Genomic DNA, 14979 nt, shown 5'->3' on the forward strand with positions numbered 1-14979 from the left:
CATAAAATACATAATAATTGATTGTTCCAAAATCCAATCGCTAAAAAAACTAAAAATGTGTTTTTAATCTGGAAATATACGTATAATTTACTATTTATTATACTTTAACAAAACACCGAGTTTAAAATTTTATCAAAGTTTATAAAGATATAATTTCGCAGGTGATTAAAATGTATAATTTTAATATAAAATAGATTAAACATTCTTATAAATAAATTTTATGTAATGTATGTATGTGTTTATTTATAAATTATAGCATATTATATGGTAAATATAAATAAGTGGTTTAGATGATTATTTAGACGATTAATGTTTAGTGTTCTATACCATCAAATATTCTATTTCTTAGAGAATATCGAATACTTCATAAGTTTTATAAACTCCAAACTCTATTAATACCAAGATTAAAGATTTTATCGATACAATAATATAAGGTATTGACATACATACCCTTTAAAGACACACTTTAATCACTGTTAATAGATCCTTGATCTACAATTACGGTAACAGCATAATATATATTCTTATAAAATATATTATGTCCAACCATAACATCACAAATTTAAACCTTGTATCATTGCACTCGTACTCCATACTATAGCGGGCAATATTCCTGATTCAATTATGTAATGGCAAAGCAAATAAATATTTTGCCAATGAAACTTTAATTGAATTAGGAAACTCTCCCGCTGTACATATAAAACTACTACTTGACACAGAGAATATTTTACTACATTTGATTATATGCGTTATTACGCTTTTAATATATTAAAAAGGATTTTGATATATATTTCCTTAAACATTCATTAAAACAGTTGGCCTGCATTGATTATTATCGAATGAATACTACTTTATCAATACTTGAATAAAGATATTACATATATTTTAAAACCCAACAATAATGTCGAAATATTTTCAATTTGGAATTTCCTTTCGTTTTAATCTCAATGATTTACTTCGTGGCTCTGGTGTAATTTCTAGAAGGTCTGGTGACCTGTCCACACAGAGCGAATATCCTCTTTCTCGGACCGGATGACTGGCGTCAATTGTTGATCCATACTGTGTTGAACAGGACGGCGATTCCATAGAGCTGGTAGCTTTCCTTTCATTATGTAACAACTCGGGTGATGTATCGTCCGAATCGAATTCTTCATCCGAATCGAATCTGAAATGATATATACGCCCTTAAAAGATTTTGACGTAAAAATATTTGCTTATATGTATTTGACACAACGTTTACTCAATTATATGTGTACATTTGCTTATGGTTATACACAATTAGCAAAAACATTCGCTAGGCAACAACTTGCATGCTTAGTTAATTGTAAATATTTCCCATAAATACCTGCACTCTATTTTGCTTATTCGTTGTTTCAGCTTAGCTTGTTCTTGTCCTACATCCGCTAATAGTCCTTGTAAGCGATTGTGTAAAAGATCAACAGTTGATTCCAATTTACGCACATTTTCTTCTAAGCTGAGCTGAGTTGTTTTTGCACTTTCAAACACAGTTTCATCTAACAAGCCATCCTATAATTAATAGCATCAGTATTAAGCATAATTGCATTAAACATGAGTGCGTTATGTTGGCTTATACTGTATATCATTTAGAGATTAATAGCGATAGATAAATAGCGTGTCGTAATCGTGACGCAGTGCCAGATTTAGGTGTCGTAAATATTTGCATCTTGTGAGTCTACAGAAACGTCTATGAAAAGGAATACCAACCTTTCGTAATAACTGACAACCTCGCTTAGTCAAAGTTGCTCTGGCTTCTGGATAATCTGCCAGAGCTTCCCATAAATCGCGTTTAGCAAGACAAAATAGATCGGAGTATCCAAGAGCACGCACGTTTGCTGTTCGCCTATTCCCAGTGCGATTTCCAGCTATATCCAGAACACTAACTTCTCCAAATACAGATCCCGCACCTAGAGTTGCCAGCACTGTGGTTCCATCATCTGCTACTACTTGCAATCGCCCACGCTTTACGATATACATTTCTTTACCCACGTCACCCTTCCTGCAGATGTAATCACCTGGACTAAACACTTGAAGCTTCAGTTTTAGTACAAGTGCCTCCAATAATCCCGGTTCGCAATCTTTGAAAATCTCAACTTCCCGTAATGTATCTAGATGTACGCGAATCGCAATTTCGGCCTTCAGTTTATCGGGCAAGGACGCTAAAACGTGCTCCTCGTCCAATGCTCCACTTTCGGCCCATGTGTAAGCAAACCATCGGATCACTCTCGCCTCTAATTCACCACTGACCTTTCTAAATGCCATATATTGTTTTACTCCATCCATTTTGTTTTGAAATTCAACTCTAGCAACGTTCATATTTGAAATCATCGATCCAATATTACCAACGATTGTTGCGAAAATTAACACTCCCGCCAAAAAGTCCAAAACGACAAAAATGTATTCGACATCAATTTCGGGTTGGGGTGTTTCACCGATAGTGGTGAGGGTCAAAGTTGACCAATAGAAACTATAAATATATTGGTGAGCCAAAGTTTCATTGCGCGAGCCCGTTATATTGTATACCCAATTATCTGTTCCGAACCCAATCATATAACTGATAGCAAAAAAAAGACATGCATTCCAATGAATAAGTACTAATATAGCCATGACGACCTGTAAATAAAAAAGGTTACATTCAACATTTGTTATATCCATAGACGGTATAATATTATTAGTTTTGTATATAATGAATAAAAAAACAAACCTTGCAAATTCTGAAGGCATTCGGAAAGCTTGTAGCGGTCTCAGTACGATCGAACCACTCCCACATGCGGGGCAGTCGAAACAAACGATTGAGTCGGACAATAACAGGGCACGGCAAACGGTCCTGAAACCAATATTGACTTAGTAATAACTAAGGTGAAGAATGTATTTGGTTGGAATGATACTCTACGTGATATGTTGGACATATTTTGTGGTGTATTGTAAAAAAAATGCCTAAGATAAAATTATAAGAACTTAAAATTATCGTCATTAAAGTTTTAAAAAAAATTGAAAAAAAAAATACTAACAAAGTCACATTTTCCCGGCGGCCACCAATAATAAGCGATGTCAGTTGGAATTAAAGAAATGAAATCATATGGCCACCAATCAGACTTCATATAATTCTGCCGTAGCATCCTGGCGTCCTTTACCATAATCCCTTGTTCCAAATAGCCTGAAATTAGTAAAATGTTTTATAAATACTTTAACAAAATTCAAATTATGTAATACATCGCCTGCAAAATTGATCTAAAATAAGACACGCAAGCAAAAAAGCAATTTACACAATATCATCCACAAATGAAATAAATTGCCATCGAACTACGTATAACATATGAATCAACGTTAAAAATATGAAATAAATAAGTCACATAAATAGCAAGTTACTCTCAAATCGCCTTCAACCTCTCGGTCATCATAGCATCGCCAAGCGGTAAAGCTAAGTCATGCTTGTGAAAAATAACTTCCCTAATAATTTGTTCCAAGCTCCAGCAATGTTTACCCTCTTCACGGCTCCGTGTACTCTTGTGCGATAAGTGCAATATTTACACAGAAAAGCAGTCTAGGTAAAATGTTTGCCTACACGTTAGCTAAATTTGATGACGCAAGGCGCGCCCAGCGACGCGACGCGTGTAGGTGCCAAATTGTTGATTTGTGATACACTGAGGCATAGTAGGGGAAAATGTGGAAAGCGGAACAGCAGTGGGAATCTCGAAAGGTGACTGTCGAAAAAATATTCAACATGTCGTCGGAAAAAAGTACAAGTGAGAGTGCTTTTTAGTTAATCATCCTGTGTTGGGTGTTCTTTGAAATGCACTAAAAATTTCTAAAATCTATAAGTTTAAGCAAGAAAAAATACTCCAGCAGATCCTTTCTTAAGGTTCAATTTAAAATGTTGTGTTATTAAAAATATAAAAGCACAGAATCTTGAATTCCATTCTTGCCGAATACACAAAAACTATTCACTCTGATTTATAATCCGTATAAAAGTTATTACAAATTATTTGTGTAAAATACTTTTCAAATACTCGATGCAACTGGAATTACACCCACGCGCTTTATAGCAACAGGCGAATAACATTCTTTCATTATTAAATAATATATAAATATGAATAAGCTTGCGTGGATAGCAATCAGGATTTCATTACATTTCGGCATATTTTATACATGTCGCAAAGTATACAAACACATATGTTAAAATGTTTCATGATAATTTTCCTTATTTTATATTAATTCGCATATTTGCCTCGTGCCGAGTGCATTGCTTATCTTCTTAGTTACACGTCCCTCGAGGTTCAACGCCAGCTTTATTAGGATTAAAAATGTCAAACGCAAGCTCAACAACTTAGTTTTACGTCACTATGGTAAGACGTAATGTAACAATAAAACGTAAACTAAGATTTGTTGTTTTTATATTAAAATGATAAAAACAATTACTCACCTTCGTGCATGTGAATAGCGGTGTCAATCAAATAAATAGCGTCACAGAGGTAGTCAAGCGCGAACCAGGAAGTAGAAGCCTTATCAAGCTCCCAGAACACGGCTCGGCCAATCACGAAAACCATATTATAGAGAACGGCAAGGGACACCACAGCAAGCCACTGTATGAAAAACGTAGAATAAAATAATTTGTCCTTATATTTATCGATCTCTCAGTTTTTGTTATACCTTTACAGTATCATTTTACATGACATAAAAACAAATCAGTCGTAAAAAAAATTGATAGAGAAAGTGACATGAAAACTTTAGTTGTCGTGTTTTTATTTATTTGTAAAGTGAACTAAAGTAGAAAATTAAAATATGTTTTAGTTGGATTTGTCTTCAATTGGTTCCTTTCCTAATTCTCATCCAATCTTTTCATTGTATGTTTATTTTTGGAATTTCTTATTTAAAAGGATCTTAGACAACAATGGTTTTGTGGTAAAATTAAGCTAGTTAGTTTCACCCTGTGAATTCTAATTAATAAGGTAACAGTATTTTAATACCTAATTGAGTGAGTACACATGTGATTTTTATAAAACTTTTTTTTTGTTTATTTTTTCATTCGTAGACGTTATTATTACAGATAAGGCATTAGTTTTAATAAATTATATTTGTTTAGTTTTTCTCGTCGATTTCCTTAGATTGGATTTACAGTAGGTATGTGTGGTTCTTCAAACTGCACCAATTACCAATGCATGCTATCTTGTTTCATACGCCGCATGTGTACTTCATTATACTTTAACATTGTTGTATTAGTAACTAATAATTTCCTTCACCGGTTTATTTTTTGATAGCAGTCTTCACATGGCCGGTATATACTTATATTAACTGTAAAAATCAACGTTCACCAAACTTTAAAGCAGCATGATTCGTATACTAAATGTGAATTAAAGTAAAAGTAGTACACGTAGGAGAAACAGATATTTAACAACCACAAATGGACATACTAACTAATGAGTTACAAATAAGACGACACATCAATAGTAACGATGAACAATTTTATATTAACACCCAGTTTAATCATGCAATAACATGATAACAATTTAAAAGAAAATTTACTAAACGAAAATGATGATTATACGAGGTATACGAAAGGATATCTAATAGTAATAAAGTAATTCAAATAATTGATGACAACTGTGACGATGTGATGTCAAACACAGATTTTATACATAAACCAGTATTAATTGGAACTGCAACCCTATTATCGCCCAAGAGATGGCTAGGTACGTACCTATGTATACGGTACGGGCTGCCTTTGTTGTTTGTTCTAGTATTTTAAAGAAACTTTTGAGAAATATTTCAGAGTGAATACCGCGACGTGTTAGTCACGTTAAGGTGCAGGCATGCCAATAGTGTCCCTATTCAAATGAATTAGGGCTGTTATCAAACTATTAACGTTTATAATCTGTATTTATTTTAATACAAAGATACACAAATGTAAAATTAAGATACTTTTTATGAACGCTAAGTGAGGGGTATGGTAACCACTTAATTTACGTAAGTAAATATTTTATCAAGTACAAAAATAACCTAATTTCAAGTGAAGTATATTAATTTTTACAGAGAATTTACAGTATTTGTTTAACATTAAATTTCATTGATGTTTACCTCTATTACCTTATCTTGGTAGATTTATTGTTAGATGTTCCGCTGCAGGTTGAATTGAAAAAAATCATAACCGTGGTGGCTCGTGGTTATCATCTGTTCTGTCTAATCAGTTTAGATTGGACAACCACGTTAAAATATTTTCATACAGAAATGCCTCTAATTTGCGACGCTGTCTGAAGTCAATCTTATCGGAATTTATGAATTTCATCTTGGACTTAAATCTTTTCACGCTTACTAATATACAAAGACTGCCCGTATAATGTTCCCCTATGTGATTTTATACATCAGGCGATAATTTGGCCGCACCAGTATACGTACCTACAGTACAATTATGGAGGAGCTGCGCCTTAATTTCCACCAAGGACGCTCAGGCTCTTCGTTATTCTTCTGCATAGAAAAAATGTCGCTTGCTAAATACTTATAGGGGTTCGCTTACCATGCTATTTAATTCTAACATACGTTTATGTTAGAATCAAAAACCCTTAAGTAAGTAGTCATTGATGCAACGCACAATATATACATGTTGTACTTAAGTTAGTGTAAAAGTAGTACCAAATAACGTAAGTAGCGAGTCCCTAGAGACATTAAACTGATTTCTCAGCAGCTTAAGTGTATCAAACTACAGTAAATAACTAAAACGAAAAGAAGTAAAATGTTTAGGCTGGCTGGATTTTTCTCTGCTTATACACAGAGAAAAATCCTGGGTACACAGGGAATTGCAATTAGCATTTATAATCGAAGGAACAATTTCTTTATATAGCTGCTAAATCATTAAAATATACATTTCTTTTAAAGCACCAAATTTACGTAAAAATCCAGAATATATCAAGTGAAAAGCCTAGACTATATACACTATTCACTTTGTTTGGTAATATTAATTTAGTATTGCTATTTCAATAATAATAATAATAAATTTAACCCTCCATGAAAATAATCGTATTAGTACATAAGTGAGCAATTATCACTCGAAGATCTTTCGACGTCATAGCGTCATACATCCCACAAACAATTAAAAATGTCTTGGACAAAAACTAATTAAGGATTGGTATAAACTAGCTAGCAAATAGAAGGTTATCAAAACATTGATGATCTATTCACATGAAAGCTAATTTATAAGGCGTTTGCTTGCTAAATGCACTGTACAAATAAAGTTTTTCTGTAGTTGAATTAATTACAAATTTTGAAAGTGCAATATAAAGCAGGCGATTTGCGATTAGCAGATATATAATTGAAGCAATACTTACATGATAGTGGACTGAATGAGTAGGATCCACGGATCTCTTGCAGCAGCACAGCCAGCTAGGGCCGCATTGCTCCTCCGGCTCGTCATTATCATAAAACTCCTCAACGGCAAATTTATCCAAAAACCAATCAGTGGGCTTAGTTGGCCCACGCTTGATTGGCAGGCCAAGAGCCCCGCATACTCTGTTACGGAATCGACGCCAGCGACTAGTTCCAGGTTCCAACTTCCTTCGCACTTGCTGGAATTTGTATAAGGTTTAAATAAAATTCTTACAATTATTAGTAATAAATGAAGACCATTAAAATAAGAATGTCGCCAGTCCTATAAATATACAAAAAGTAGCGAAAAAAAGTCTAGGTTTGTGAGCCGTACAGCTGATCGATCGCCAATGAAGTGCGCTCAAAAATGTGATCATTCTTCGTTAGGGCACTGAAATATTTCATCACTCGTAGGACAATAGGCAAACTCCTGGCATAGTTAGAAAATAAAAAGATACGAGGTTAGAAAAACAATATAGGTTGTATTGTGTTAGCATGACCGACATAAACTCGAGCGGTCAAGCCGTTTGTCGACGTTTACGACTACTATTACGCTGCTATTTAATCATCCAGCAATGAAAATATCATCTACCATATGAGTCCATGTTTCTTTCGATCATAATATCTTCGGCTATTCGGTTAGTATAATTTGATCTTATTCTTTTTTAAATTATATGTGATGTGGATAAAATTGATTATAACTGATTATAACATGGAGAATATTTACTATAATAATGCGACACATAAGCGAAATGGAAAATTCATTGTTAGTATTACAGAACTCTTTAAAACAAACAAAGCGAATGACGACGTATAATATCAGACAACATCAGGTAAAAAGATTCAAATTCAAGGCTTCAAAATAAAAAAAAACCTTTGTCAGAATTAAAACTAGAGCTTAGCCTTCTTTATAACTCTGTATAAAATAATATAAAAAGGGAATATGAGACACATTGATTACAGACTCAGGAAGATCAAATAGAAAAAAGTATGTAGGTAGAGTAAAAGTAAATAGAATTGAGAGTCCTTAAAACTAGGATACCAAGCCTGAAAGCAACTATAGCAACTAAACTAAAGTATATATGTTGTGGATCAAATCATTAATCATAAAACACATCCGATTTCATCTCACAGTATGTGAAACACTCTTCACGAATGCAGGGTACCACCTGTAATATTTAAACTAGTTAAAGATATACACTGTAAAATTGTAAGCCGAGTCAAATTAGAAAAACTTAATTGGACACACAAAGGCATCAGGGAGCTCAGCAGTGCGCCCGCCAAGTCAAGCAAAAAAGCGGTAAGGTCGTAACATTCATTTCTCGAAGCAGTTCTCCTGAACTGTTCAATCCCTGTCAATGTCTAAAATGTCATTTTCTCCCTTCCCTCCTCTTCCCTATGTTGGCATAGGGGGAGAAAATGCTTGCAATGCTTGCTGCTTGGGCAGGGATTGAGATGAGTATTTTATTAATTAAATTAACTTTTTATGTGGCAGTGAGTGCCGTACTTTAACTTAAGATTTATGTAATGCAAATCATTTGTTATTAATATATAGATTGACTTGGCAATCGCACTGAACAATCTTATTAATATAACTGAGATATGTGTTTCCATGTGATGGCCATGTCAATGTATCACTTAAAGAAGCTGGTGGACAAGATTGTCAGAATTGGCTTAAGATAGACAGAGATGGAGCCGGTTGAAGAAGGCCCTTTACTCGTTAAGAAATCCTTGAAAAAAAACTAACTTTCTATTAAACTAGGTATGTGTACCGTTTTGTATAGTATAATATTTTTTAATGAATAAAGGAGGCTTAATTGTTATTATACATATAAATTCTATCTTATTGATTAGGCTTTGTAGAAATTCTTATTCGTATAATATCATATAGTAATTTTTGTTTAAGAGGAAACAGGCGTGTATCATCCATACAAAGCTGAACCCCTATATAAGAAAACATATTTTTAAACTTCACAATGTGTCCAATGATGAAATTGCCATACTGCAAGTAGACGTACACTTCTGTTGTTGAGTTATTCAAGTCAGAATGTATACAACATTTTATAATATTAAATAAAATCATACATTTCATTGTATAGACATGTTACTTTCATGTTGGAATCCTATTTCGTGATTTGCATTTGCATAACGATGTATGTAACTAGCGAGAAAAATTGTAACAGGAAGAAATATAATATACTATTATTACGATAATTCAAGCAGTTTCTACGATATTAAACAAATTCTTAGATTTCCTTGAATAGACTTGTTGCATTCATGTTGGGAGACAATTTCGTGATTTGCATTTGCATAACGATGTAACTAACGAGAGAATTGTAACAGGAATAAATATAATATAATATTGTATTCATATAATATCAAACGCATTTCATTTCAGTGAAGTTTATTTATATGCAAACATTATACAACACAGTCTATAATAACTATATGAGATCTAATAGACTTTAAAAATTGGCGCTACAAAAATTTTATTGAATTATATTTTTAGTTTACAATACTACTAAAACTAATTGAGAGAACTTTGAATTAAAGGAAATCTATTAGAATAGTAGACTAAAGAACTATTAAGCTAAAAAAACATTATGATTAGTTATTTGATTCTTTAGGAAATCGAAAATATTTCAAATGTTAAGGAAATTCATAAACTTATTTAATAAAATTCAAAGCTCAAACCATTAAAATTCAGCCCGCGTTAACATTTAAAAATAGTACCTTGCTATATTATTTTCCTTGATATTTCGAAAGAGTTTTCCATTGTTATCGAATAGCATTGGAGTGTATACAGCGTGTATGTCGGCCATATTACGTGGTTATGAGCTATGAATAACAATAAGATTGACGATGAAATTAAGAAGACAAGGTCGAATCACCTTATCCTAGGCAAGGTTTAGTACCGTTACCGTACAATTAATTTCAATAAATAATAGTATCTTTGTAAAGATTATACGATGCAAGAAATACAGTAGTACTAGCAAAGGAAAATTGATATGTTTCTTAAATATTATTTTTAACTATTTTTTCTTACAATAAAGTTAACAAAAGAGAGTGTTTACATTAATTACAATATGAGTAATATTATGTTGACTTAACTTTCTACAATGAATAGCTTCAACCAAGGTAATGTTCATTAACAGCCTTAGTGTTCTATAATTTTCTGTCACCGGGTTCGTGTGTCAGAGATACCGCATTTGCACTTATGTCCACTACAATAGGTTTATTAACTCAAAATGTAAATTTTTCTTTGTTTAAAGTTTTCTTAAGGCGTTTTATTCCTCCTTGATACAACAAGAAGTTGGATTGTCTCAGCATTCACATGGCTAAGTAGTCTGTTTAAAGGAACTAAGGCATACCATTTCGCCGAATTTTGAACGGTATCCACACTTAAGTTGATCTTAACCTATCACTACTTTATTTATCTCGTTATTATCTACAATACATGCAGAAACAATAGCCTAAACGTGTAAGGGGACGGTGGCGTCTGGTGTTCTAATCCCGGTCTGAGCGCAGAAACAATTATTTTATCTTCTCTCTGAACATTGCGAATACAGACTTTATACAGAGCCGGTAACTCCAATGTGGGACATAAGTTTTGTATCTGTTTCACTGATTAAATTAGCCATCCGATATTATTCATCGTAAAACGAGCTTGATACGCTTACTTTAATCTATAAAATCAGGCATATGACTTTTAAAGGTATTGATAATAATTATACCTAATTATTTATTTATAATTGAATTATTTAAAAGGGTAATTTGAGAAGTTAATTTAAATAAACAACTAGATTAATGGAGTATCTTGCGTGTTCATCTCGCCGTGTTTACGCTCTTGATTTAAGAACTGATGATAAACGTAAATTTCTTAGATTTTTTATTGAAGTTCATGATTGTACATTACCTATATGAATTTTGATTTGTTTTTAAACGTTAAATTCAATCACGTGTGTAGCCTTGTTGCTTAGAGTTTCATGCTGTAACTCTTGTTGTGAACTGTTTCTTCAAGGAATCGCTTATGTTTCTATTCTTTGTACGAGTATTTACTTTATAGATAATATATGATCATCAAATGTCTCCTTTTTAATGTTTTATTAGTAAAAATTAAATAATAACGTTAACGTTACTAATTTGGTCCTGGGTAAGGTTATATACGAAACAATAGCGATTATTTAATGATCAGATATACAAACGTGTTCGTATAATTTGGAAGTACCATCACTCACCAATTTCTAAATACAATTGATTTTTTGTTTCAGATTTGACAGACAAAGGTACTGGACTATCTTATCAAGACGTATGCGGTGGATTCACAGACTATCAATGGGCTCCAATGCGATTTCGAAATCAGCTTTGATAATTTTTTGTACTATTTAAAACAATCCAAAAGGTGAATATTCTTTCCTTTTTACAAATGTTCCATATTTTTCTCCGAGTTTCCGATTTTTATTTTCATATTTTTGTTCAATCAAAGGTTCTTCTTTGTCGTTATTTTGCTGGAATATGTTGTTTATTTGCATTTCCATTTCTGCTTTCATTTCATCGAAAAATATTGCTGATTGTACCCCCATATTGGTTTTGGAATTCGGAGTCTTTATAAAACTGAACACTACCTGTCGTATGGTAGGATGACACTTGACCTGCCTCGCCTCACGGAACCTGCTGCTTCTGCAAATCTGTGCACCAATGGACTTTCTGTGTACGTGCGCTTTTAACGCTAGCTCGCGTAAGGATAACAGTGAGGAGTTACTCCCAAAATGTCGACGGCATTGCAGGTTAAGATCTACTTGCCTATTACAACCTATTACAAAAAATCTGAGGTCCATATTAAAAGTCTGTAGCGCCACTGGTTTCTTTTCACTGTGTCAATAAACAAGTAATAAAAATTCAAACACACACTCTAATATCATCAGAAGCACGAGCATCGACATTTTTATTAGTTATGACAATGTATTTAACGACAAAAGTACGTTTTATGTTTAGAAATGCCTCATTAACGGAACGAACCATTCCTTGTTGTTAATTAGTATACCGTACGTTTGGATTCGTTTGGATTGAGTTAGTCCTATGAGCGGTCTTATTAAACCTCTACCACAGTTTCATTAGTGGTTCGAAAGATTTTGAGATAGCGGTGCTCGATACGATGAATAAAAGAGCGTAAAACGCAAAGGCAATTATTTATTAATAAAGAGACTTTAGGCTCTCTAATTATTTATTGTTAGACACTTTCTATTTCAAATATTATGCTTTATAGGCAAGTCAGTTTTTGGGTCTATAACATGTCAATATCCTCATAATTGTTTCACCATAAAAAGCTCTACAAAACTAATCGGTAGATGGACGGCGTTCTAAAACGGTTGAATTTTCCACTTCATAGGACGCAAGACGTTCATACGAAGTCTTATCACAATAGATTTTTGAAAATAAATAAAATACGGGTTTATATGATGTACGTTGTTGTGAGGGACAATGGTAGGAACGGGGTTGAACACGGATAATATTGTTAAGTGCTAAGTGAATACTCCGTTTAGTCAATATACCGTGTTACCGATTTAATTCGATAGAATCTAGGAATTTTGTGTTGGAAACATTAAATTGTAAAATACATATATAGATAAGACTAGTTCTTAGTGTGGTGCCTCGCATTTTACCCGTGAATTTGATCATAGTGTGATGTTATAAAGCATTCCTCGATAAATGGTCTAACACAAAAAAATTATTCAACGGGAACTATTCGTTTGTGACATTAGCCAACTCAACGCTCGACAGTTTCATAACATTAGTATAAATTATATAATTTAATCAGACATCACTCGTTAATAATTTAAAGATACACAGATCTTGTCGACTCACTTTAAATGCAGTCCAATGAATGCCTGGCACGAACTAGTCATTTGTTAAGCCATTAAATGGTACAATAATTAACTTCTCGCGAGGGTTGTAGCCCCGAGGAAACTTGGGATATTGATTGTACGAAGACTACGCGCCATTCTGATTATGATTAATTACATGAGGTCAGCCAAGTATGTTCTGTTTTATAATTGTGACGCTTCTAAAAAATATAATATACTAAATATAGGCGAGGGAAGTTTATTATAAGCAGACCTTTATTATAAGAGACGTTTTGTGGACCCTAATCGGATTATGGTGTTGCCGCAAACCGAATCTAACGCAGCATACTTTCTAAGTATCGTTATAAAATGCTCAATATTTAACTGAGATATTTTTATCGAAGAATATGTTTAAAAATATATAAAATTTACTAGCAAACCCGGCACAATGTGATTGAATATTCAAAGATTTCTTATTTCAATTGAAGTTCAGGTTGTAAAAGATTGTAAGGAAAGATATATCAGGCTATACGTACTTAGATTAATAGTTGTTTTCTTATCTTTAATTTGATTAAATTGTACCTGTAGCATGAATCTACGAAACGATTTGTAGATGCTTAGTTTGAAAGCAACAAGTTCACTCTACTACAGCGCTACGAATACGTATTTTCTAGATTTGCTACGAATTATTTCCGTAAAGGAAAAATTCATAGCATTTTTTATTAAACTCACCGCATCTGTGTTGTTACCCATAATTTGATGAATAGTTACAACAGGACTCATTATCACAAACAAAACAACACTGTTCTTCTATTAACCATCCTTATGTTCACATACGAGCACTCAAAAGAAATGTAAACTTGTCGCAAAACGATAGTGATCTAATTGTGAGATGGCACGATACCACGAACTTCAATTAAAGAAATTTAGTTAACGTGTTTAATTAACTGAGGGGTCGGCGACGTTGAAGGAGCATCTCCTTCGACAGTCAAAGAGTGAATGCCGAAATTGTAAGGTGCGCGTTCAAGGCATTGAATGAAACAATAGGCAATGATCGCTTCCCCATGTCACGTAATGCCCGTTCTGCCTTCCGTTGTAAACGCGAATTGGACGAACACTGGCGGGCAATATGGCTAATTGCCCCTTAAACCACTATTGATCAACATCCTATAACTTATGATACGTTTCAGCTGATTAATTTTTTACAACTTTTTGTGAAAACCAACTCAACTATAGTCTCTTAATGACCTAAAAGTAGTAGTTTATTACAAAGTATTGTTTTCCAATTTGAAACTACTTTTCGTCCAAATATTTTAATAACGGCTAAAGTTGGAATACGGAATGTTAGCCGTTTAATTTTTCACCGATTCCGTGTGTGATTTTCCATCTAGAATAGTTGTTATCCGAATAACTCTGATAAATTCGATATTTCTTTATTTAAGTGGGAGCTAAACTGATTTATGCTTAAAAACTAAATAAGGTAATGTTTCAAATACAGTTCTCATTTGTCTCTTTTAATAAACGTAATAATCAATTACAGTGTTAAACCCACTACCTTAGGGTTCTAATTAGAACAATTCACCACCAAGCAGCCATGTGTACAAATTTTTAATATATGTTAGTATTCATTTAGTTTTCTGTGAAAAAAAATATAATTGTACTATTTTAAAGCACTCCAGCTCGATCACGACGATTATCTTTGATAATTTTCTTCATGATTCTGTTTTCTACTGCACTTGACTAGTTTTCTTCAAACAAGAAG

The 14979-nt window shown here is 33.1% G+C and overlaps 1 protein-coding gene across 1 annotated transcript; it reads right to left on the minus strand.

Annotated features, from left to right (window-relative positions):
- Positions 1-902: 902 nt before the first annotated feature.
- On the minus strand, positions 903-14110 carry LOC123718666 (cyclic nucleotide-gated cation channel subunit A-like). The gene is made up of 8 exons (XM_045675361.1): positions 13950-14110; positions 7338-7574; positions 4442-4601; positions 3030-3175; positions 2723-2845; positions 1726-2631; positions 1346-1527; positions 903-1165 (listed from the first exon to the last, which is right to left on the minus strand). Exons 1-8 carry the CDS (start codon positions 13998-14000, stop codon positions 916-918), a joined length of 2055 nt encoding a protein of 684 aa, XP_045531317.1. The 5' UTR covers positions 14001-14110; the 3' UTR covers positions 903-915.
- Positions 14111-14979: the final 869 nt, after the last annotated feature.

This window comes from Pieris brassicae, chromosome Z (assembly GCF_905147105.1).
Source record: "Pieris brassicae chromosome Z, ilPieBrab1.1, whole genome shotgun sequence".
Lineage (NCBI taxonomy): Eukaryota > Metazoa > Arthropoda > Insecta > Lepidoptera > Pieridae > Pieris > Pieris brassicae.